This window comes from Rhinopithecus bieti, unplaced genomic scaffold, assembly GCF_001698545.2.
Source record: "Rhinopithecus bieti isolate Rb0 unplaced genomic scaffold, ASM169854v2 scaffold_33652, whole genome shotgun sequence".
In the NCBI taxonomy this organism is placed as follows: domain Eukaryota; kingdom Metazoa; phylum Chordata; class Mammalia; order Primates; family Cercopithecidae; genus Rhinopithecus; species Rhinopithecus bieti.
The window spans coordinates 104552-131313 of record NW_016814761.1 but is presented as its reverse complement, the minus strand read 5'-3'; the positions used below and the strand labels follow the sequence as shown (position 1 = coordinate 131313).

General features: G+C 45.3%; 1 protein-coding gene across 1 annotated transcript in view; it reads left to right on the top strand.

The window, feature by feature from the left end:
• Positions 1 to 10644: 10644 nt before the first annotated feature.
• The window catches only part of SDHB (succinate dehydrogenase complex iron sulfur subunit B), a 36357-nt gene continuing 20239 nt past the window's right edge, over positions 10645 to 26762 (top strand). Inside the window, exons 1-2 of the mRNA XM_017852126.1 lie at positions 10645 to 10877; positions 20157 to 20284. Of these exons, the coding sequence (XP_017707615.1) occupies positions 10806 to 10877; positions 20157 to 20284 (200 nt within the window). The 5' untranslated portion in view covers positions 10645 to 10805. The remainder of the gene's footprint in view (positions 10878 to 20156; positions 20285 to 26762) is intronic.

Here is a 26762-nt window from a genome sequence, read left to right as displayed (position 1 = left end):
GATCCCTCAAGCGATCTAGAACTAGAAATACCTTTTGACCCAGCCATCCCATGACTGCGCCGCTATATACCCAAAGCGATTATAAATCATGCTCCGCTATAAAGACACATGCCACATCATATGTTTATTTGCGGCACTATTCACAATAGCAAAGACTTAGAATCAACCCAAATGTCCATCAGTGGACAGGACTGGATTAAGGAAAATGTAGCCACATATACACCATGGAATACGTATGCAGCCATAAAAAAGGGGATGAGTTCGTGTCCTTTGTAGGGGACATGGATGCAGCTGCGGGCAAACCATCATTCTCAGGCTAAACTATCACAAGGAACAGAAAACCCAAACACTGCATGCTTCTCACTCATAGGTGGGGAATTGAAACAATGAGATCACCTGCGAAACAGGAAGGGGAACATCACACACTGGCGGCCTATGGTGGGAGGGGCAGAGGGGGGAAGGGATAGCTTAGGAGATATACCTAATGCTAAATGACGAGTTAAATGGGTTGCAGCAACACCACATCGCACCATGTATACATGGATGCTAACAAACCTGCATCGTTGTGCCACATGTACCCTAGAACTTAAAGTATAATAAAAAAAAGGGGGGGGGGAATATTTTGCTTTCCCACTGATGGCAATTCCTGGCACATAGTTGGTGGTCAACAAATGTGTTTTGAATAAAAGAATGAAACATCTGTTCAGCTAGGCAATGGAAGCAGAAAAGTCAGCCCAAACATTTCTTAAACACTGATTGCATTCCCGCCAGGTGGAACTATATGAAACCCCATTCGGAAGGTCAAAATGGTCAAATAGAGGCGATTTTTGATGGTTTGACCTAATACTTTGCATTCGTCATCTCATCTAATTATCAAAACTAAGCTGTGAGGCTGTTATCCCCACCTTACAGATGAGGAAAGTGAAGCTCAGAGAGAGGAAGTGACTTGTTCAAGATTACTCAGCAGGAAATGGCAGAGCTGGGATTCATACCTGAGTGGTCTGGCTCCAGAGCCCACCCACTGAGCTCCTGCTCTTGACTACATCTCAGAAACAGCTTTCTAGCTGGGCACAGTGGCTCATGCCTGTAATCCCAGCACTTTGGGAAGCCAAGGTGGACAGATCACTTAAGGTCAGGAGTTCAAGACCAGCCTGGCCAACATGATGAAACCCCGTCTCTACCAAAAATACAAAAATTAGCCAGGTGCAGTGGCGCACGTCTGTAATCCCAGCTACTAGAGAGGCTAAAGTAGGAGAATTGCTTGAACCCGGGAGGTGGAGATTGCAGCGAGTCAAGATTATGCCACTGCACTGCAGCCTGAGCAATAGAATAAGACACCGTCTCAAAAGAAAAAAAAGAAAAGAAAAAAGAAACAGCTTCCTAACCCAAGTTTAGCATTCTTTCATTCACAAATGTTACCTTATCTTTGCACCAGTCCGTTTTTAGCATGTCAGGTGTCCTATTAGAAGAATCTTATCAACAAGATATCCCCTCTACCTGCAAGCAAGATATCTAGAGATTATAGGATTCCTACAAACTCCTCTAAGGCAATAAAGCCCATAATGAAATGATCTCTATGTAGCTCAGTATGTGTTCTCTCTAGTTCTCAGCTCGGAGTAAGATGGCATCTCTAAATCGTGAAAAGCAAATTATATTCATTCATCCATCCGTTCACTTTTTTCCATTAACATTTGTCAAGTCTACTATGTGTAACACCAGTGATCCTATAATTTTTCATCTAAACCAGGGCATTTCTGAGAGCTCAGAGGAGCCCTACAAATAATTCCACCAGGGCAACAGGAGAATCTGGAACTATGCTCGGTGAACCAGGGTGTTTGTTCTCCCTGGAAAGCCCTGTGCATGAGACATGATCTCATCCCTCAAGGAGCTGACAGCCGAGTCAGGGAGACACACAGGAAAGCAGAGAGGCACACTGATGGAATAGGCACTTGATAAATACTTGCTGAATGGAGGAATGAATAAGGTACAAAAATCTGTGGAGACACACACACACACACACACACACACACACACACACACACACACACATCTTTCCTGCTGGAAGAATGACCAAGGATGGCCTGGTGTTCATTTGTGCTAAGATGAATGACTGCCGAATGAATGTAGAAATGAATGATTAGGCAAAGAGGGGAGGAGGGGTTGCCAAGCTGAGTAGAGACACAAAGAGGTCCAGGTGTGTAATATGTCTGCGAAATTGTGATTATAGTGAGTAGCTAAAATATAGATTGCAGTCATGCTGGAAACACTAGGTTTGGTGCCCTGGAAACCCTCTGAAGGTTTGAGGTCACCTGCAGTCACATGATCAATCCTGTATTTTAGGAAACTGACAGTAACATGTTTGTTTATTGATATTAAACTCATAGGGAAAACATGTTTAAGAAATTGCCTGAGGAATAAGCAAATCAGGGTACAGCCCTGCTTTTAAATATTCTGCAGCACATATCATGAAACAGATCTATGCATACTAGTATGGAAAGACCTCCAAGACACAGCACTTTATGAAAAAATGGCAGCTTGCAGAACATGTATATTATCATTTGCATTTTCTAAAAATAAAAACGGCCGGGTACAGTGTCTCACACCTGTAATCCCAGCACTTTGGGAGGCCGAGGCAGGCAGATCACGAGGTCAGGAGTTCGAGATCAGCCTGGCCAACATGGTGAAACCCCGTCTCTACTAAAAATACAAAAATTAGCCAGGCGTGGTGGCGCACACCTGTAATTCCAGCTACTCGGGATCTGAGGCAGGGGAATCACTTGAACTGGTAGGCAGAGGTTGCAGTGAGCCGAGATTGCACCACTGCACTCCAGCCTGGTGACAGAGCGAGATTCCAGCTAAAAAAAAAATAAAATAAAATAAAGTAAAATAAAATAAAATAAAATAATAACAGCAAGCAAAGCCATGGATTTCTGTAGAAACATACATATGTAAATACATACAAAGGAAAAAATCTGGAAGGAATCCCATGAAACTGACAATAGTAATCACCCCTGGGAAAGGAAGTGTGACTGAGGGGATTTAAGCTTTATCTATATTGCTTGAAATTTTTACATAGTGAGAATTTAATTACATATGTACAGTATTCTAAAATAATTTTTTAGAGCTGCCTGAAATCCTTGACATCATATGTATGCTGAAGTCTTCCCATTCTGATAAGCATAATCTATTTCCCCTAACAAGGCACAGCTATCTTTTACCTCTTTCCTTCCCCCAGCTGGACTCTCCACTACCAATTTAAGATTGATGGCGCCCTACAGACACTAATCCACTTAATTCTCTTCCCTGCAATGTAACTGTTTCTTTTTTACCACCTTACACAATAGGAAATGAAGGCACAAAGAGGTTAAGCAACTTGCTCAAGATCACAGAGCAAATGGCTGATATAACAGGATTTCAGATCCCTAAGGCCTGCACCCTTAACCGTTCTAGCTACCAGCCTCCCTAAGAGGCCAAATTGCCTTTAGCATTCTGCAGCTCTCTGACTTTTGTTTCTAGTCGGCTGACATCTAGCTGCTACACATGAATATTTATCACTATTCATTTTTGCATTTCATTTGCATGGCTCTGTCTCTGATAGAAAACAGTGCTCAAAATCCAGATTTTTGAGCTGGAAAGGGCGTTTGATCATGGCAGTATACCGTGTTTGCAAAGCGCCCACTCATACACATCCAGAGGAACAAACTAACTGCTCATCTGAGAGTATGCTGGTGATGGCAGGCATCTGGGAGGAGGCAGAGGTTAGCAGGGTGGGTGAGCTCCAAATGTATGTGTGTGTGTGCTGCTATAGGGCCAGCAGCATGACAGTCCCCAGAAGGCCTTGGGCCACTTGCTAAGTCCCAGCAGCTGAGCTGACTTCAGCTGTATGAAACGCAGTTCCATCTGGAGTGGGGGTGGCTCATGACTTTTTGCTCCGGGAGTTCCACAGAGGCTGCTCTTGAAATTGGAGAAGACCGTAGCCTATGATTGTCCCCATCCCACTCGAAGAGAATATTTTGAGAAGTCTAATTATATGGTGGGGTTTGCATGGGATGAGGGAAGAGAGTTTAGATCAGGCCTTTCTAAGGGCAGGTTGGCAAGGTCTGGTAGGGAGCCTTGGGTAGTTCTGTGAGGCAGCAGCACCCTCTGCAGGTGGACCAGAGTAGCTGCAACCACCATGTTCCCAGGAGCCTTAGGAGCACGCCTGCAGCCCAGCCACCTACGTAACAGAAGAGGCTGATCTACTTGCTGGGTGACCTGCAGTGAGATGTTGACCCTCTCTGAGGCTCAGTTGCCTCAACTGTAAATGAAGAATAGTAATCCCTACTTTGTGCCACTGCTGAAATGATTAGAGAGAGGATATGTACCCAAAGTGTTCTGCATGGTGCCTGGTACACAGTACGTCCTCCAAATGTGTCAGTTACCATCATTAGTCACCCCCAATATCCCCATGAACCTTAGTACAGATGACCACCGAGTGCCCTAGCATAAGGGACAAGGCTTCTCTGAGAACAATCATAGATAGGGCTGGAGTAGGGGCTAGAAAGGGTCTGTGCCGCTGGCTGGTTGACATTTTGATTTGCCAATTCTGTCTATTCCAATTCTGGGAGTCCTTGACATCAGTCATGGGAGGCTCTGACAATAAATATATTCATAAAAAATTAAAACAGGGCCAGAGGCCGGTGGCTCAGACTGTATTCCCAGCACTTCAGCCGAGATGGCGATCACGAGGTCGAGGAATCGAGAACATCCGGCTAACACGGTGAACCCCGTCTCTACTAAAAATATACAAAAAACTAGCCGGTGAGGTGGCGGGCCCGCCTGTAGTCCAGCCTACTCAGGAGCTGAGGCAGGAGAATGGCGTAAACGCCAGGAGGCAGAGCTGCAGTGAGCTGAGATCCGGCCACTGCACTCCAGCCAGGGCCAACAGGGAGACTCCGGTCTCAAAAAAAAAAAAAAAAATTAAAAAAATCCAGCGACCGGTGTGTGCCTTCCACACCTTTAATCCCAGCACTTTGGGAAGGATTGAGGAGCCAGATCACGAGGTCAGGAAATCGAGACCATCCTGCTCAACACGGTGGAACCCCTATCTCTAACTAAAAACAAAAAATAGCCGAGCGGGGGTGGAGCCGCCTGTAAAGTCGCCAGCTACTTGGAGGCTGGAGCAGGAGAATGCGTGAACCCGGAGCAAGTTTGCAGTGAGCCGAGATTGTGGCCACTTGGCACTCCAGCCGGGTGATCAAAGAGGAGACTCCCTCTCAAAAAAAACTAGTCAGTTTCAGGCATGGACACACAGTCCTGCAATCCCAGCACTTTGGGAGGCAGGAGGATTGCTTAAGCCCAGGAATTCAAGACCAGTCTGGGTAGCATAGGGAGACTCCGTCTCTCAAAAAAATCTCTGCAACCTCAGCCTCCCAGGTTCAAGCAATTCTCTTGCCTCAGCCTCCCAAGTAGCTGGGATTACAGGCCCCCACCACACCTGGCTAATTTTTGTATTTTAGTAGAGACAGGTTTCACCATGTTGGCTAGGCTGGTCTTGAACTCCTGACCTCAAGTGATCCACCTGCCTTGGCCTCCCAAAGTGCTGGGATTATAGGCGTGAGCCACCGTGCCCGGCCTACAAAAAATTTTTTAAAAGTAGCTGTGCATGGTAGTGCACGCCTGTGGTCCCAGCTACTACGGAGGCTGAGGTGGGAGGATCACTTAAGCACTGGAGTTCGAAGCTGCAGTGAGCCATGATCATGCCACAGCACTTAAACCTGGGCCACAGAGCAAGACTCTGTTTCAAAAAAAAAAAAAGAATTAAAAACAAACTTGCAGATAGCAATAAGTTATTTGGAGAAAATCAAATAGAGTTAAGTGGGTCAAGCCCTCAAATTGCCCACAGTCTGGGGAGGCAGACACGTGAATGGGTCATTGTTAAAGCAGGTGTTGCATCATGGATGGCATATGCAGAGGATACTTTGATAGGGACAGTCAAGGAGGGACTTCCTAAGGGAGGAAAAAGTTGGAGCTGAATCTTCAATGATGACAAGTCAGCCACATGAAGGAGGAGGAAAGGAGACTCCAAATCCAAGACACGGATATATGCAAAGGCATAGAGGTGGGGGATGAGGTGGGGAACAGAGCAGGTTGTATTACAGGAACAGAAGCAACTCAAAGGGCCCGCGGGGGAGCGGGGGAGCCTGGAGACTTGGAGGCTATGGTGGGAGTTAGTTGGATGTGGGGCGGGGAGAAGAACCAAGATGACATAGAGTTTCTGGCTTGGATATCAGGTAGATGGTGGTGCTAATAAGAGAAGTATAAACTCCTCAGGTGAGATGTACCGTTTGGGATAGGTTGGGTTTAAAGGACCACTGGGACACCCAGATGGAGATGCTCAGGAGACAGCCAGAGAGACAGAAAGGACGAGGCCCACTGGCCAAAGGCAAAATCCTAAATTTTGGCCAGGTGCAGTGGCTCATGCCTGTAATCCCAGTACTTTGGGAGGCTGAAGCAGGCAGATCACGAGGTCAGGAGATGGAGACCATCCTGGTTAACACGGTGAAACCCCGTCTCTACTAAACAAAATACAAAACAGCCGGGCGTGGTGGCGGGTGCCTGTAGTCCCAGCTACTAGGGAGGCTGAGGCAGGAGAATGGTGTGAACCCGGGAGGCAGAGCTTGCAGTGAGCCGAGATCGTGCCAGTGCTCTCCAGCCCGGGCAACCGATCGAGACTCCGTCTCAAAAACAAACAAAAAAAAGAATCCTAAGTTTTAGATGGAAGGCCCCAGAGCCCCACCACAGCAATCTATTGCTGCGAAGTGGGTTTTTCCCAGAGGCAAATGAATCTCCCAAGCAACATCTGATATTTCCTCCTAAATCCAACCCTTCTTCACCCTCTGGCTGGGGGAAATCATCCAGGTTGCCCTAAATTACAAGATACCAGACTACAATTGATTGTACAAATGACAGTTGATACAACAAAATGCTTTTTTATTTTGTTTTTTATTTTCATTTTTTTGAGACAGGCTCTTGCTCTGTTGCCCAGGCTGGAGTTGCAGTGGTGTGATCGCAGCTCACTGCAGCCTCGACCTCCTGCACTCAAGCAATCCTCCCACTTCAGCCTCCCAAGGCTGGGACTACAGGTGTGCAACCACCACGCTTGGCTAATTTTTAAATTTTTTGTAGAGACAGGGTGTCGCCATGTTGCCCAGACTGGGGCTCGAGGGATCGATGGTCCCACCTCAGCCTCCCAAAGTGCTGGGATTACAGGTATGAGCCACCTTGAGATGCTGCTTTTAATTTTCAGTTCTGGACAGAGAACGACCTCCTAAAGCAAAATGCTCACCTAAGGCTGCTCCGTTTTCCTGCTGTCCAAAGACTGAGAAAGTCTGGAAAATAGGGGCAGCTTTTCCAACCCAAAAGTGTTGTTATGAGGACTAAATGAGACAGTTTATGTAAACACCTTTGTAAGTGATAAAGTTCAGTATAAACACAGTGCCTAGCAGACTGTCTGGTGAAAAGCAATACGTGACTCTCCAGACGAATGGAAATAAACCAAAAAACCTAGGGTCTTATCACAAGGACACCTTGGGAAAATATGTCAGGAGCAGACCACGAAAATCTCTAAGTCCTTCTGCAGCTGCGACTTTCTGGAATCCCAAAGTCCAGGGCGGAGGTACAGCCGCCCAGGAATTTATTCCTCCATAACTTTGAGCTCCCCAAATCCCCACGAAGCCCAGGAATGATGTGACTGCAGGGCGTGTGGGCCCATTGGCACGAAGAGTCCCTCCATAAATCAAGGCCTCACTTATGCTGGCCTCAGACTGCTTTTTCCAAGGTGACCTGGGCAAACTAAAAGGGTAGTTGCTTATCTAGAGGTGCATCTGCCTTTGAGATGAAAGAACCCTGAAAATGCTAAGAGGATCAATTCTCTAGAAATACATTCCTTGCAGGAAGAGCTTTCTTCAGCTCAGACAACAATTCAGTTGGGAGTTAGAGAGAGAGTGGCAGTCTTCCCATGTTTCAGCCAGTTTGGGTGACCCAAGAGGCCCCATGGGGCAGACCAGAGGGGCCCTGTTCCAGTCCTGGGTCAGTGCCAGTGAAAGTCAAGGTGACCTCAGCATTGTTACCAGTTATCCACAAGACAGCCACGTGAATCACAGCATCTTAAATCAGAGGGCCCAACACCCTAATGGTTCAGGCAAGGAAACTAGGTCAAACATGGGGAGGGGGCTTAGCCAAGGTCACATGGTCTTGAAGATTCCAGGTTAGACCTAGAAGTTCAGGCCTCACTACACACTCCCTTTAATGAGGCTACACTGGCAGTATAGCAGGGTTCCAGTCAAGGACTCCAGAAACCTAGCCCATCCAGCCAATTCACCTGGCCATCTCAGTGTCTCCAGCAGCATCCACATCAGCTGTGACAGTGGAAACCAAAGATTATAGAATGTCACGTCAAAAACAAGCAGGCAGAAAGGGGGAAAAAAATTACTCCTGGGAAACCTTGGGACCTGCAAGGTTAACAATCTACACAAACGCCTGGGGTGAGGGAAGAGGCAGGTGCCTTGGAGGCCCCAGGCGGTTCCTGCCCAAGGTAAGTCCCGAGACTGAGGCCAGCTCTGAGCAGATCCATGGAGGGGGCTGAAAAAAGCAGCTGAGATGACTAAAATGGAAACTCAGAACAAACAAAATCAGAAACCCTTCTTCACAGGACTGCTGTGGGGATTAAGTGGGATAATGAACCATAATGTTTGGCGCAGAGTAGAAATGGTTTCTTATATTAAATGGCTAACAAAGCCACCAAGGACTGGGTGTCCTTCTCTGGGCACACCCTCTCTTACAGAACAGAGCTCACAGTGTCTAGCTGTCAGCTCACTTGCCCATCTCCACCACTAGAGGGTAAATTCAATGAGCAGTGACCACCTGACTTGCTCATTCCCTGTAGCATCCCAGCACTTGGTGCCTGCCACATAGTAGCCACTCCATTCATATTTATGAATGAATGAATGAATGAATGAATGAATGAATGAATGAACAAAAGAATGGCATCTTTGCCAGCCACCCTTGAAATCACCTCAGCTTATTCACCAACTGCCCAGTTTGTCTGGGACACTCAGTGAGGAAACCTAGGCAGCCTCCGGCAAGCTGCAGATGTGCGACAGAAATGCCTGACTCAAGCCAGTAAGCGTCAGAGATGAGCAATAAGACTGACAAATTCTTAGGAAGGCCAGGCGCGGTGGCTAACCCCTGTAATCCCAGCACTTTGGGAAGTCGGAGCAGGATGACTGCTTGAGCCCAGGAGTTCAAGACCAGCCTGGGCAACATAGCAAGACTCCATCTCTACAAGCAATCTTTTGAAAAAATTACCCGGGCGGCCGGGGGTGGTGGCTCACGCCTGTAATCCCAATACTTTGGGAGGCCGAGGTGGGTGGATCATGAAGTCAGGAGTTCAAGACCAGCCTGGCCAAGATGGTGAAACCCTGTCTCTACTAAAACACAAAAAAATTAGCCGGGCATGATGGCGGACGCCTGTAATCCCAGCTACTCGGGAGGCTGAGGCAGGGAATTGCTTGAACCCGGGAGGCGGAGACTGCAGTGGGCCGAGATCACGCAACTGCACTGTAGCCTGGGCGACAAAGAGAGACTCCGTCTCAAAAAAAAAAAAACCTGGGTATGGTGGCTCACGCGCCTGTAGTCCCAGCTACTCGGGAGACTGAGGCGGGAGGATCACTTGAGCCTGGGAGGTCGAGGCTGCAGTGAGCCAAGACTGCACACTGGCCTGGGCAAGAGTGAGACCCCTGACAAAAAAGGAAGAGGGCAGGGGCAGGGCCAGGGCAGGGGAGGGAGGGGAGGGAGGGAGGGAGGTGTGGAGAGAATGAAAGGAAGAAAGAGAGAGAGGAGAGAGAAGAGAGAGACGAGAGAGAAGAGAGAGAGGAGAGAGAGAGAGAGAAAGGAAAGAAAGAAAGAAAGAAAGAAAAGAAGAAAGAAAGAGAAAGAAGAAAGAAAAGAAAGAAAGAAAAAGAGCGACTCATCGTCTACTAAAAATACAAAAAGTGAACAGGAAAGGAAAGGAAGGAAGGAAGGAAGGAAGGAAGGAGGGAGGGAGGGAAGGAAGGAGGGAGGGAAGGGAGGGAGGGAAGGAGTGGAGGGAGGGAGGGACGGAGGGGAGGGAGGCGGGGAGCCGAAGGAACGGAAGGAAGGAAGGAAGGAAGGAAGGAAGGAGACAGAGAGAGAGAGGGAGGGGCGGGGGGAGAGAAAGACCTCATCTGTACTAAAAATACAAAAAATGAAACCGGGTGTGGTGGTGTGCGCCTGTAATTCCAGCTACTCGAGAGGCTGAGGCAGGAGAATCGCGTGAACCCGGGAGGCGGAGGTTGCAGTGAGCCAAGATCGCGCCATTGCACTCCAGCCCGGGAGACAGTGCGAGACTCCGTCCCAAACAAACAAAAATTCCAGGAAAAAACGGGTTAAAATCGGGGCACGGACTGGGGTAGGATGGCTCCGCCCCATCTAAGTCTTAGCCCCACCCCTGAAAGGCGCCCTGCCTCTCAGACTCCTCCCCTTTCTGAGAAGGTCACCTTGGGGAAAGCCAAATGGTCATGCGCCGCTACTGCGCTACTGCGCACGCTCGCTGTGACTGCTCGCTGTAACTTGCCCCGCCTTCCCTCCTCCCACTCGGGAAACCGGAAGCCGCCTCCCACTTGGTGGCTCCTACGCGGCTAGCGGGTCCTCAGTGGATGCAGGCTGGGCGCCGCGATGTTCGACGGGACATCGGCGGAGAGCGACCTCGGGGTTAAGGGGTGGGGCTGACGTCAAGAGCCAAGATGGCGGCGGTGGTCGCACTCTCCTTGAGGGGCCGGTTACCGGCCACAACCCTTGGCGCGGCCTGCCTCCAGGTGAGTCCTGGAGTCTTAGAGAGGGAAAAGGCAGGAAAGTCACGGAGACTGCCTGGAGCTGATGGGTCCGCGGAGAGACTAAGGAAGCACAGGGCAAGGCCTCAGGGAGAGGGAGGACCTCCTCCCTCTGGCGCAGTGCTTTGGTTTGGCTTGGAGCATCCCTGTCAGTTATCTTTCTGCGCCTCGCCGCAGCTTGAGTTAGGGCAGGGGCAATTTTTTACAGCTAAAGTGAGGGGAGGAGTTCAGAAAGAGGACTTGAATTGCTCAAGGTCACATGGCAAGCGAATGACTGCTGAAACCAGAATCCGAATCCAAACATTGGAGTTCCAAGCCCTTTTTCTGCCACCAAACCATCGCCTCTGTAGAAAAGGGAGACCTGCGGGGTGTGACGGATGGGAATTGGGAAGCGAGGTCATTCCTCTAGGGTGCGAGGTTGAGGACTGGGATTGGTGAGGAAAGGACCTGTGAATTGGGGACAGGGCAGGGGAAGGGAGAGATGGAGGGAAATGCATCTAGCCCCGTACCCCGAAGGATCCTGGCCGTGGGTGGCGGGGGTTGTAGGAAAGACTGGGTTCCTTAAAGCAATGGCACCACAGTTTCACTAGTATCCTCTCAGTGTTTCTGACTCTAAAGGGCATGTAATAATACGAACCGCATAAAGTTGACATGGAATGACAGGTAGAGAGCTTGGCGCTGTTCCTGTTTATTACTATGCAATGTGCAGTGACAGATTTTCCCACGCCCCTTATACAGCCAAGAAACAACACATTTCTGACCTGCCTTCTAAGTGGGAACATTTAGAAGGGGAAGGGAAATTGCTTTTGTATACATAAAGGACTAAGGATTTGCAAAATCCTTTCTAAGTCTGTTCCTCTTCTGGGCTTCTCAACAAACCCCTTTAAGGTGGGCAAGTAAGAATTCTTACCCTCCTTTTGGAGCTTTGAAAACTTGCCCCAGAAAGAAAATTTTGGCTTGCTCAAAATACCACATTCCCAAGAACTGGCAGACCTGAGACAGTTTTTTAACATAGTACCGGAAAAACTCAGCATAGATATTGGGACATGGTTGGTGTCCAAGAAATTTTAGTTCCTCTTCCTCTCTTGCACTTAAATGAAGACATCTTTCATCTTAAGTACCTGCCGTGGCTGCATAACACAGTACGTATTGCCCATGTTCTAATCCTAGTTCTGTCCAGTATGCTGTGTGTGAACTTGCATCCACTCTGTCTGCACCAACCTTTCTGAAAAGGGGAGATAGAGGAAGAAGAAAGCCTACCAGAGCCTCAAGCTGACATCTTATGGGTAGTAAATTGATGATTGATAATGAGCTTGTTTACCTGTTCTTTTTATAGTTGCTGAGCAAACAATTAAATTGTGAGAGCCCCAGTAATGAGAGAGAGTTCCAAAGCTCAGACCCCTCTTCTAGCGATGAATTGTAGAAATGGCTAGTTTCATAGGTCATTGTAATTCCAGGCAAGGCCTTTGCAGGGCCTCCTGAGGGCAACAGAAAATAGAAGAGCCCCAAGGCCTCCACTTCCTTGTGGGAATGTACATTTATACCCACAAAAGCCACCTCAAAAGAATTCAGTAATGAGCTTGGTGTGTTACCTGTAACATTCAGGTTCAGGTTCTGAATTATTTCTATGCATATAATCTGACCACTGAACCACAATTCTGCCTTTAAGTATTTAACTGTAATATATTAACTATTGTTTGTGTTGCCCTATTTCTTCATCTGGACTATGAACTCCTTTAGGGCGAGAACCACCTACTTAAAAGTGTGCATCTTGCCAGGTGCAGTGGCTCATGCCTGTAATCCCAGCACTTTAAGAGGCCAAGGCAGGTGGATCTCCTGAGGTCAGGATTTCGAGACCAGCCCGGCCAACAGGGTGAAACCCCATCTTTACTAAACAAAAAAAAAAAAAATACAAAAATTAGCTGGGTTTGATGGTGGGCTCCTATAATCCCAGCTACACAGGAGGCTGAGGCAGGAGAATTGCTTGAACCTGGGAGGCGGAGGGGTGCAGTGAGCCGAGATCGCACCATTGCACTCCACCCTGGGTGATAAGAGCGAAACTCAGTCTCAAAAACAAAATTAATGTGCATCTTGTTCCTTAGGCTGGCAGGACTAGGATACATATCTACAAATCGGAAGAATACAAAGACCGATGAGGTTGCCAATCGTGTAGAGCAAAAATTACTTTCTGGGCTATGCTAGAAGCTTGACCCCCCCGGTTATTTATGAGGCAGTTATTAATACTACCCACCCTTCACAAAGGAAGAAATAGAATCATAAAAGTTAATAATTTGCAGAAGAAGACGCAGCTAGTAAGTGATAGAGCTTGGATTTGAAGCATCACCAATCACACTTTTCAGCAAGCCTGCACCTGTATTTTACTGTCTTATCTTCATACAGTCCTTTTTGCCTTCTTCCTCTCTATTTCCCACCTTCTTCTCTGACCTCCAAATCTTTATCCACTCCATCCAACTCCAAGCCTGCACCCTAAAGACACTTTACTAGAGAAACAACAACCAGCCTTCAGCACCATTCAGAATACACCCTTCTCAGTTCAGTTGTTGCTTATCTTGCTTAAATTATGAACTATGAAGTTCATATTATCAAAGATTTCCTAGGAATGTACTTTCTGCCTTGAATACTCATTAGTGTTGTAGATTAACATAAAAATGCTTTCAAGGGACCCTCTTTCATTATGGATTTGTAGTATAAATTGCTGGACAGGTAACAAGGGGAGAAAATCATATAGTCTCATTGTATGATTAGAGTAACAACTTCTCTTTTTTTTTTTTGAGACGGAGTTTCGCTCTGTCGCCCAGGCTGGAGTGCAGTGGACGGTTCTCAGCTCACTGCAAGCTCCGCCTCCCGGGTTTATGCCATTCTCCTGCCTCAGCCTCCCGAGTAACTGGGACTACAGGCGCCCGCCACCTCGCCCGGCTAGTTTTTTGTATTTTTTAGTAGAGACGGGGTTTCCCTGTGTTAGCCAGGATGGTCTTGATCTCCTGACCTCGCAATCCACCCGTCTCGGCCTCCCAAAGTGCTGGGATTACAGGCTTGAGCCACCGCGCCCGGCCTAGAGTAACAACTTCTCTTGTTCCTTGGATCTCATTGTGAAATGGAATTATCTTTTTGCACTGTTCCATTTTATGTTTGCATTTTCACTACTAGTTATAATGGCTAAAAGCTTCGGTTTTTGAATCAAATGACCTGTGTTGCTATATGATCCTATCCTCATCTTTTAACTGGGAACAATATAACATTTTTCATAGAAATGTTATAAAGATTAGAGATTATTTGGCACAGTGTGTGACATAGTATAAAGGTTCAATGAGTGAAGTGTGGCAAATTTTTAGATTTATGTATTCAGTGAATTTTTTGGTGGATCACAGATAACATAATCCTGAGAATTAACTCTTTGTACAGACCTCAAGATGAACAAAGCTCCATCACTTTCAGAACCATGACCACCTCTGGTGATTTTGATTTCAGAATCTTCTTTCATTCTGGTAAACCCCCTTTGCCCCACCAAATGTTGTATGAAATACTTTTTTTTTTTTTTTTGAGACAGAGTCGCACTCGCCCTGTTGCCCAGCCTGGAGTGCAGTGGTGCGATCTTGGCTTACCATAACCTCCGCCTCCCAGATTCAAGCAATTCTCCTGCCTCGGCCTCCTGAGTAGCTGGGATTGCAGGTGCCCGCCACCACACCTGGCTAATTTTTTTGTATTTTTGGTAGAGATGGGGTTTCACCATGTTGGCCAGGCTGGTCGAACTGCTGACCTCAGGTAATCCACCCGCCTCAGCCTCCCAAGGTGCTGGGATTACAGGCATAAGCCACCACGCCTGGCCTATAAAATACATTTTTGACACAAAACAAATTTAAATTAGTTGTACTGAAAAAAAAATGACATTTTGGGGCACCCCAAAACTAATGTTGGGATACATTGACTTAGATATTCAGTGTAGTACATCCTGGCATTGCTCTTATTTCGTATCATTCATATGATAAGACTTTTTAAAAATTTAAATTAGCTCTAATACAAACTTAATCTCTTTTGGAAAGATAATACACGATCGATTATCTGTGTAGAGTGAACATGAAACAGATATTTAAGTATTATAAAGAAATGTTGAAGGGAAAACATTGCAAGTAACCACAGTCATCCCACAGACCTTGTGGGCCTGACACCCAGCTTGATAGAGCCTGATGCCTGTTGCCCACTGACAATACCTAATCAGGCTTTAGAACTAGGGGGTTGTGCCATGATGGCTAACGCCTGTAATCCCAGCACTTTGGAAGGCTGAGGCAGTTGGATCACGACATCAGGAGTTCAAGACCATCCTAGCTAAAACGGTGAAACCCCATCTCTACTAAAAATACAAAAAAATTAGCCCAGCATGGTGGCACGCGTCTGTAATCCCAGCTACTCGGGAGGCTGAGGCAGGAGGATCGCTTGAACCCAGGAGGCAGAGGTTGCAGTGAGCTGAGATCTCGCCACTGCACTCCAGCCTGGGCGACAGAGTGAGACTCCGTCTCACAAAAAAAAAAAAAAAAAAAAAGAACTAGGGGGTTATACTCCAGTCCCAGATTCTGTTTAAAGCCAGGTTAGGGGCTGGGCTGGTTGTTCGTGCCTGTCATCCCAACACTTTGGAACGACGAGGCAGGTGGATCACTTGAGGCCAGGAGTTCGAGACCAGCCTGGCCAAATGGTGAAACTCTGTCTCTACTAAAAATACAAAAATTAGCCGGACATGGTGGCACATGCGTGTAATCCCAGCTACCTGGGTAACTGAGACATGAGAATTGCTTGAGCCCAGGGGGTGGAGGTTGCAGTGATCCAAGATCATACCACTGCTCATCCTGAGCAACAGAATGAGACTCTCCCAAGAAAAAAAAAAAAAAAGTCCAAGTTAGGGCCAGGCACAGTGGCTCACACCTGTAATCCCAACACTTTGGGAGGCTGAGGTGGGAGGATTGCTTAAGCCCAGGAGTTCCATACCGACTTAGGCAACATGGCAAGACCCTGTCTCTACAAAAATTAGCTAAACATGATGGTGTGCACCTATAGTCCCAGCTACTTGGGACGCTGAGTCAGGGCTGCAGTGAACCATGATCTCCAGCTTGGGCAATAGAGCTAGACCATATGTCTATAAAAACAAAAAATAAAGGCCTGGCACAGTGGCTCCCACCTGTAATCACAGCACTTTGGGAGGCCAAAGCGGGCAGATCACCTGAGGTCAAGAGTTCAAGACCAGCCTGGTCAACGTGGTGAAACCCCGTCTGTACTAAAAATATAAAAATTACCTGGGCGTGGTGGCAGGCACCTATAGTCCCAGCTACTTAGGAGCCTGAGGCAGAAGAATTCCGTGAAGCCGGGAGGTGGAGGTTGCAGTGGGCCAAGATTGCGCCATTGCACTTCAGCCTGGGGGACAAGAGTGAGACTCCATCTCAAATAAATAAATAAATATTTTTTTAAAAAATGAAAATAAAACGTCCAAATTAGAAGGCAAAAACTTGAAGTAGCCCCATTTTTTAAAAGGCATATTGTCCCATTTACCCTACTACCTGCCTCAGGCACAGCAGCCACCTACTCTGGAAAATAGTTTTGTCAGTTGCTTAAAAAAACTAAACTTGTAGCTACCATACAGCACAACAATTACACACCTGGGTGTTTATCCTGAGAAATGAAGACTTAACGTTCACACAGAAATTTGTACACAAATGTTCATTTCAGCTTTATTCATGTCACCAAAAATTAGAAACACCCCCAACGTCCCTCAGTAGTTATATGGTTAAGCAAACTGTGGTACATTGTACCATGGAGTGCTACTCAGCCATAACAAGAAAAAGCTATTGCTGTACACAGCAACTTGGATGAATCTCCGGAGAATTAGGCTGAATGAAAAAAGCCAATGCCAAAAGGCTACATACTAGATGATTATATTGATATAACATTCTTTAAATGACAGAATTTGAGAAGTAGAGAACAGATTAATGATTGCTAGGGCTTAAGGAGTACAGGGGAGGGAGGGTGGGAGGAAGTGGACAGGGCTATAAATGGGCAATGTTAGTGATTCTGTGCTTATGGGAATGTCCCGTATCTTGACTAGCACGGTCAGCATTCTGGTTGTGGTGATGTGCTAGTTTGCAAGATGTTCCTGTTGGGGAGACTGGGTAAAGAATATGTGGGTCCTGGCATGGTAACTCATGCCTATATCCTAACTCTTCGGGAGGGCGAGGCAGAGGATCACTTGGGGCCAGGAGTTCAAGACCAGCCTAGGCAACATAGTGAGACCCCCCCATCTCTACAAAAATAAACAAAAAACTAACTGGGCATGGTGGTGCATGCCTGTAGTCCTAGCTACTGGGGAAGCTGAGATGGGAGGATCACATGAGTCCAGAAGGTTGAGGCTGCAGTGAGCTGTAATCATGCCACTGCACAATCAGTGACAGAACAAAACCCTGTCTTTTTTTTTTTGGTTTTTTTTAGATGGAGTCTCGCTTTGTTACCCAGGGTGGTGTACAGTTGTGCAATCTTAGCTCACTGCAACCTTTACCTCCCAAGTTCAAGGGATTCTCCTGCCTCAGCCTCCCAAGTAGCTGGGATTACAGGCGCACACCACCACACCCGTCTAATTTGTTTTTGTCTTTTTAGTAGGGATGGGGTTTTACCCTTTTGGCTGGGCTGGTCTTGAATTCCTGACCTCAGGTGATTTCCCAACCTCGGCTTCCCAAAGTGCTGGGATTACAGGTGGGAAGAGTATGTGGAGTCTCAGTATTATTTTCTTTGTTTTGTTTTGTTTTGTTTTGTTTTTGAAACAAAGTCTCACTCTGTCGCCCAGGCTGGAGTGTAGTGGCGCAATCTTGGCTCACTGCAACCTCCGCCTCCTGGGGTCAAGTGCCTCTGCCTCCCAAGTAGCTGGGATTACAGCCATGTGCCACCACAATGGGCTAATTTTTGTATCTTTAGTAGAGATGGATTTTTACCATGTTGGCCAGGCTGGTCTTGAACTTCTGACCTCAAGTGATTTGTCTGCCTTGGCCTCCCAAAGTGCTGGGATACAGGTGTGAGCCACTGCACCTGGCCTCAGTATTATTTTTTATAAATGCATATGAATCTATTATTATTAAAAAGTAGAAAGGTTGGCCGAGCATGGTGGCTCACACCTGTAATCCCAGCACTTTGGGAAGCCAAGGCAGACGGATCACTTGAGGTTGGGCGTTTGAGACCACCCTGACCAACATAGAGAAACCACGTCTCTACTAAAAATACAAATTAGTCGGGCCTGGTAGCGCATGCCTGTAATCCCAGCTACTCGGGAGACTGAGGCAGCAGAGTTGCTTGAACCCAGGAGGCGGAGGTTGCGGTGAGCCAGGATCGCACCATTGTACTCCAGCCTGGGCAACGAGTGAAACTCTGTCTCAAAAATAAATAAATAGGTTGATTTTTAAAAAAGCATTTAACTATGGATATATGCAGTAACATACATGAATCTCAGAAGCATTATGTTGAGTGAAAGAAGCTAGACACAAGACTACATACCATATGATACCATTTACATGAATTCTGTAAAAGGCAGATTCGTGATGATAGCTGATCAGTTGCTCAGGGTAGGGAAAGGGGGCTTAAGTTTGCTATCAAGGGCACAAAAGACCTTTTTGGATGGAATTATTCTGTTGTAATTGTGGTAGGATTACATTGCTTTGTCAAAACTCATCACATTATACCCTTAAAACTAGTGAATTTTATTATATTGAATTATACCTTATTAAATCTCACAGAAAAAAGACCCCAAAAAATGGGACATTAAGCAAGCAAAGACCACTGGAGTTGATACCTTTAGGAATCTTTCCTCTTCTCACTTCCAAATACTGCAAGGTGGCATTGGGTGTTCGTGTCAGTTTACAAAATGGGGTTCCTGGTGAAAAACATTTGTAGAAATGGCTTTCCTTTTGTTGATGATTTTAGCCAGCTTGGTGATAAGGTAAAACATTTTCATCTTAACTTTCATTTTCTTTGTATATTTTCTTTTCTGCTGTTAGCTGATGTTTGTATTTTTAGCTATAGTTAATACGGGAACTTTAACAAGAAATAATGTTACTGGTGAGGGTCTTGACCACAAGTCATCCAGGTTTTTGGCATGTTGGACAAAGAATAGGACAAAATACACAAAGTAACAGAAGACGAAAGCATAGATGTATTGAAATGAAAGTACACTCCACAGAGTGGGAGTGGGATCCAGCAAGTGGCTCAAGAGCCCCAGCTGCACAGTCTCTGGGATTTAAGTACCCTGTAGGGGTTTCCTATTGGTTACACCCTATGCAAATGAAGACTTGGCGTGAGATGAATCAGAGGCTGTAGTGAAGGCTTTCTGTCTCCAAACGCTCTTCTCCTGCCTCAGTAATAAACACCACTGCATCTTTTTGTAATTCGTCAATTAACCCTCCGAGTTTTTACTTTTCTATATCAGTTTATTTTAAAATTAGCAGGCCTGGAATATAGTCTTTTCTTTCTTTTTTTCTTTTATTTCTTTTTTTTTATTTTTTATTTTGAAAAGAGTCTCACTCTGTTGCCCAGGCTAGAGTGCATTGGCATGATCATGGCTCTCTGCAGCCTCAACCTCTCGGGCCCAAGCAGTCCTCCCACCTCTGCCTCCTGAGACGCACACTACCACACCCAGCTAATTTTTATTTTTTGTAGAGTTGGGATTTTGCCCTGTTTCCCAGGCTGGTCTCAAACTCATGGGCTCAATCCGTTCTCTCACTTCTGCCTCCGAAAGTGCTGAGATTGCAGGCATGAGCCACCACCCTCAGACCACACCCCACACTCCTTCCCCTCAATACTGGTTTGTCAAGCCACCACTTAGATGTCGCTTGAGGAAGCCTTCTCTGACTCTTACACTCATTGAAGTCTCTGCTGTATTCATCCAGAGCTCCCTGTACTTTCCCGTCAGTATTACTCTTTATATTCATTGTGAATGTTTAACTTAACTCTTGTTCACTACAAAGTAAGTTCTGTGAAGAAGAAGGTTTTTGTGTATTTTATTAAGTGCTGTAGCACTAGCCCCTAATACCATGTCTGATATATTAGCATATGATAGGTGCTTAATACTTGCTGGATATTGAATGACTGCCTTTTCCAAGAAGATTATATATCAGTAACGTGTGAGTTTATATCCAGCATTACATCTGTTGTGCCAGCAAAATGGAATTATCTTGCATTTCTAATTTTTTTTTCCTTTTTGTGAACTTTTAAAAATTTCAGGCCTCCCGAGGAGCCCAGACAGCTGCAGCCGCAGCTCCCCGTATCAAGAAATTTGCCATCTATCGATGGGACCCAGACAAGGCTGGAGACAAACCTCATATGCAGACTTACGAAGTTGACCTTAATAAGTGAGTATCTCTGTGAAAGCCAGGTATTGAAGGAGACTTCTTGATTCGATTTAGGGACATGCTTTTCACACCCTTGGAAGGCTTAAAAATCCGACATCATCTGGTGGCTCTGGAATCTGTTGTTTTTAAAACAAGAATGAGGTTGGACTGGGCACAGTGGCTCATGCCTATAATCCCAACACTTTGGGAGGCTCAGGCGGGCAGATCATCTGAGGTTGGGAGTTCCAGACCAACCTGGCCAACATGGCAAAACCCCGTCTCTACTAAAAATACAAAAATTAGCTGGGTGTAGTGGCTCATACCTGTAATCCCAGCCACTCAGGAGGCTGGGGCACAAGAATCACTTGAACCCAGGAGGCAGAAGTTGCAGCGAGCTGAGATCATGCCATTGCACTACAGCCTGGGCAACAGAGCGAGACTCTGTCTCCAAAAAAGAAAAAAGAATGAGGTTGGTACCTGATTCAGAAAAATAATACCGGCCGGGCGCGGTGACTCAAGCCTGTAATCCCAGCACTTTGGGAGGCCGAGACGGGCGGATCACGAGGTCAGGAGATCGAGACCATCCTGGCTAACACGGTGAAACCCCGTCTCTACTAAAAAATACAGAAAGCTAGCCGGGCGAGGTGGCGGGCGCCTGTAGTCCTAGCTACTCGGGAGGCTGAGGCAGGAGAATGGCGTAAACCTGGGAGGCGGAGCTTGCAGTGAGCCGAGATCCGGCCACTGCACTCCAGCCTGGGCAACAGAGCGAGACTCCGTCTCAAAAAAAAAAGAAAAAGAAAAATAATACCAAAATAATTCCCAAATGAAAGTATGACAAATTTCTAGAAATACTGGTACAGTTAACTTTATGCACATTCAGCATATTACCATTTTTTTAATGCTGAATGTATTGATTATATCTTACACATCTGGACCTGTGTTTTCTGTAATAATAACAGAACTGCCAGAAACTTGCCTAGAATGGACAAGGTAGGGATGTGGTTAAAATGTTAAAAATTGGACTTGTGTGTTAGTTTTCTATTTCTGTCAGAGCAAATTACCACAAATTTAGTGACTTAAAACAACCTAAATTTATTATCTTACAGTTCTGTAGATCAAAAGACTGGTATAGTCTCATCAGACTAAAATCAAGGTGTCAGCAGGCTGCGTTCCTTTCTGGAGCCTAGGGGAGAATATTTTTTGCTCATTTGGGCTATTGGCGGAATGCAGTTCCTTGTGGTTGTGAGCCCGAGGTCCCTGTTATTCTGCTGACTGTAAGCTGAGGGCTGTTTCAAGCTTCTAGAGGCTGCCGCACTACTTGGCTCTTGGCTTCTGCTTCCATCGTCAGAAGCAGCAGTAGCAGGTTGAGTCCTTCTTCACATCACATCTCTCAAAACTACTCTTCTTCCAGCATCTTTCACTTTTAGGGAACTCCACAGTTAGCCAAAGAAAACAAAGAATCTAGCAAACTAGGCTCTAGCCTCCTGCTGCTCCACTCCATGCCCCCGTACAACCAGAACTGTTCTCTGATCTGTTTTATGTGTGAGTGAATAAGTGTTTTATTTGTTTCAAACAAAAGCTTCTGTGGCACCAAAAAAAAGTTTGAAAACCATGAATACTCTTAATGCTTATTTTGACTTTCTGTGATGACACATAAGTGCTATTAATGAGGTAGCATTAATTGATATATAACCTGCTTAAATAGACAAAATTTTCAAATACTCAGCAACCAAAAGTCCCCAGCAAAATTCAAAGGAATAGAAATTGCATAGACCACATTTTTGGACCAAAATACAATAAAACTAAGAACTCATATTAAAAATATAAAGAGGCCGGGCGCGGTGGCTCACAACTATAATCCCAGCACTTTGGGAGGCTGAGGCAGGTGGATCGCTTGAGGTCAGGCATTCAAGACCAACCTGGCCAACATGGTGAAACCCTGTCTCTACTAAAATATAAAAATAAGCTGGGTGTTGTGGCAGGTGCCTGCAATCCCAGCTATTTGGGAGGCTGAGGCACGAGAATCATTTGAACCTGGGATGCGGAGGTAGTGAGTGAGCCGAGATCTCACCCCTGCACTCCAGCCTGGGTGACAGAGCAAGACTGTGTCTCAAAAAAAAAAAAAAACAAAGACAAAAAAATAAACTAATAAAAAACGCTACTGCTTAGAAAATAAAAAGTACATTTCTAACTGCCTATTTGATCAGGAACACATAAAAAATATTGCCAGATACCTAGAAAATAAAGACGTTGCAAATCAAAACTTAGAGAATGTGGCTAAAACTGGAAGAGTTAAAGTTATAACTATTTTTTTGAGACAGGGTCTCTCTGTCACCCAGGTTAGAGTGCAAGGGCATGCTCATGGTTCACTGCAGCCTCAGCCTCTCAGGCTCAAGCAATCCACTGACCTCACCCTCCTGAGCAACTGGGACTATAGGCACATGCCACCACACCCAGCTAAGTTTTGTATTTTTTGTAGAGATGGAGTTTCACTATGTTGCCCAGCCTGGTCTCAAACTCCTGGGCTCAAGCAATCCACCCATTTCAGCTTCCCAAAGTCCTAGGATTACAGGCATGAGCCACAGCACCCGGCCCATAATTATTATTTAATGATAAAAAATTTAAAGAGTCTTTGGGTTCATTTCCAATTTTGGCACAGTAGCTCTCATCAGACTAACCCTTCTACAAATAACAATTACCAACTCCGGACGAAATGTAAGAAACAACTGCCTGAACAGTGGAGAAGGACCAAGAGTGGGCAGACATTGGAGGAGAGTTGACACTTGGAAGAATGAAATGGCATTGGACAAATTACCATTTTACTGTTACATGATTTTGCTGAGGACAAGTCCAAGTTGGTATGGGAAGTAACGGGACTAACAGTTGGATGGAAAACCACAATCTGGCTGGGTGCATTGGCTCACGCCTGTAATCCCAACGCTTTGGGAGGCCAAAGCAGACCAACATGATGAAACCCCATCTCTACTAAAAATACAAAAATTAGCCAGGCATGATGGCACATACCTCTAATCCCAGCCACTCGGGAGGCTAATGGGGGAGAATCACTTGAATGTGGGAGGTGGAGGTTGCAGTGAGCCAAGATCACACCGCTGCACTCCAGCCTGGGCAACAGAGTGAGACTCTGTCTCAAAAAAAAAAAAAAAAAAAAAAAAAAAATTTAGTTTAAAAAAAAAAAAAAAAAAAAAATCTTAGCTTGAATAATGAGAAGACACATTTTGGGGCTTCCACAACCACTGGGAAATGAGGGGGAAAGCCTGGAAAGAAGAGAACCACAGAGGAGGAGCACCAAATGCTGTTCGTGAACTCTGCCCAAATCTTGTGTTCAGCCATATTAATTGCCTGTGTAAAATTTTAAAATCCACTTTTCAGAAAAACATAATACAATCCAGATTCTCTATAGCATATTAATTTTTCTTTATTTTGTTTAATTTTTTTTATTTTGAGTCTGAGTTATCACTCCGTCGCCTGGGCTGGAGTACAGTGGTGCGATCTTGGCTCATTGCAACCTCCGTCTCCCGAATTCAAGCGATTCCCTTGCCTCAGCCTCCTGAGTAGCTGGGACTACAGGCGCCCGCCACCACACCCGTCTAATTTTTGTATTTTTAGTAGAGTTGGAGTTTCGCCTTGTTGGCCAGGCTGGTCTTGATCTCCTGGCCTCAGGTGATCCACCCACCTCAGCCTCCCAAAGTGCTGGGATTACAGGCATAAGCCACTGAGCCCAGTGGAATTTAAATAATTTTTAAATTTCCTCACATATAAAGGAAATTATGCTCATAATGAAATAGGAAATTTCCATAGAGAAATAGAAACTATTGAAAAGCCAAATGGAAAATCTAGTACTGAAAAATGCAATGTTTGAAAAGGAAAATTCACCAGATGGCTTTAACAGCGGATTGGAAATGGCAATAAGAAGAATCAGCAAACTTGAAAGTATTAATAGAAATTATCTAATTTTTTTGTTGTTTTTGGGGTTTTGTTTGTTTGTTTGTTTTTTGAGACAGAGTCTTTCTGTGTCACCCAGGCTTGAGTGCAGTGGTGCAATCTTGGCTTATTGCAACCTCTGCCTTCCAGGCTGAAGCGATTCTCCCACCTCAGCCTCCTCAGTAGCTGGGATTACAGATGTGCGCCACCACACCCCAGCTAATTTGTTGTATTTTTAGTAGAGACAAGGTTTCGCCATGTTGGCCAGGCTGGTCTTGAACTCTTGACCTCAAGTGATCCTCCCGCCTCGGCCTCCCAAAGTGGTGGGATTCCAGATGTGAGCCACCACGCCTGGCCGAAATTATCTGTTCTTAAGAAAAAGAAAGATTTTTGAAAAGGGAAAGAGCTCCTGTGATCTATGGAACAGCATCAAAAGGTCTAGGGCAGGCATGGTGGTTCATGCCTGTAACCCCAGCACTTTGGGAAGCTAAGGCAGAAGGATCACTTGAGTCCAGGAGTCCAAGACCAGCTTGAGCAACCTGTGAGACCTTGTCTCTACCAAAAAAATTTTTTCTTTGAAAAATCAGCCAGGCATAGTGGCACATACCTGTAGTCCTAGCTATTTGGGATGTTGAAGCGAGAAGATAGCTTGAGCTTAGAGGCTGCTATGAGCTATAATTATGCCGCTGCACTCCAACCTGGGCAACAGAGTAAGACCATGGATGGGTGAGTAGATGGATGGACCTAACACACATGTAATTGGACTTCCAGAAAAAATGGAGAGAAAGAAAAGGCAAAATAAATATCTGTTTGAAGAACTCGTGGCCAGGAATTTCGTCAGCCCATGAAAGACATAATTTACGTATCCAAGAAGCTTAGTGAACCCCAACTAGGTAAATAAAAATAAAACTATGCCCTGCTCCATGATGTCAAGTTGCTGACAACCAAAAATAGGAGAAAATCTTGAAAGCAGCTGGAGAAAAACAACACGTTACATACAAGGAAACCATATGAAAGATTGCTGACTTCTCATCAGAAACTGGAGGCCGGGAGACAGTGAAATAAATAGCATCTTTAAAGTACTAAAAGAAAAACTGTCAGCTTGGAATTCCACATTCAGAAAAAAAGATTCTTCAAGATGATTATGAAATGAAAACATTTTCAGATAAACAGAAAGGAAAAGAATTCATGGCCAGAAGACCAGTACTACATGAAATGCTATAGGAAGTTAGTCAGGCTGAGGAAAAACAATACCAGGTGGAAACTTGGCTCTTAGAAAAGGAATGAAGAGAGCTGAACATGGATTTTTTCCTCTTAATTTTGTTAAAATTGATATGACTGTTTAAAGCAAAGTTATGATATTGTATTTATTAACTCACATAGAGGTAATGCATATGATAACTATAGTGTAGGGGCTGGGAGCAGCAGGTAAATAGGCCTATAATAATGTAGCAGGATTCTTGCATTACATAAAGTGGCACAATAGTAACTCTAAACAGGTACAAAAAGTTAAAGATGTAAATTATGTAAGTTATAATTCTAGAGTAATTTTTTTTTTTTTCTTCTGAGACAGGACCTCACTCTGTCATCCAGGCTGGAATGCAGTAGCATGATCATAGCTTACTACACCCTCCCAGGCTCAACTAAGCAATCCTCCCTTCCTGAGACCTAGGCTCAAGCAATCCTCACACCTCAGCCTCCCATGTACCTGGGACTATAGGCATGTACCACTATGCCTGGCCAATTTTTTTTCTTTTTTTTTTTTTTTTTGGTAGAGACAGGGTCTCACTATGTTGCCCATGCTGGTCTCCTGGGCTCAAGCAGTCCTCCTGCGCCAGCCTCCCAAAGTGCTAGGATTATAGGTGTGAACCACCATGCCCAGCCAAGAGTGTTTTTTTAAATGCAAAGAGATATAGCTAAAAAGCCAATATATAAATTAAAATTGATTTCTAAAAATATTTACTTAGTCTAAAAATATTAGAATAAGAAGGGAGGAAGAGAACAGCAGCAAAATGATGGAACAAATAGTAAAATGATAGACCTAAATCCAGCCACGTCAATAACTATATTAAATGTAAAAACCATTAAATACTTCCAGTTAAAAAGCCAACAGTGTTAAAATAGATTTTTTTAAGAGAAGCAAAACCCAACTATATGCTGTTTAAATGCAAGAAAAAGTAAAAAATAAGTAAATAAATAAATACATTTGAAAATCAGTGTGATTCATCATATTAACAGAATAAAGGGGAAAACCCCATTTGATTGCTTTAATATATGCAGAAAAGCATTTGGCAAGATTCAACACTAATTCACAGTGTTTTTTTTGTTTTGTTTTTTGTTTTTTTTTGAGACGGAGTCTTGCTCTGTCGGCCCAGGGCTGGAGTGCAGTGGCCGGATCTGCAGGCTCACTGCAAGCTCCGCCTCCCAGGTTCACGCATCTCCTTGCCTCAGCCTCCCGAGTAGCTGGCGACTACAGGGGCCCGCCACCTCGCCCGGCCTAGGTTTTTTGTATTTTTTAGTAGAGACGGGGTTTCACCGTTTAGCCAGGGATTGGTCT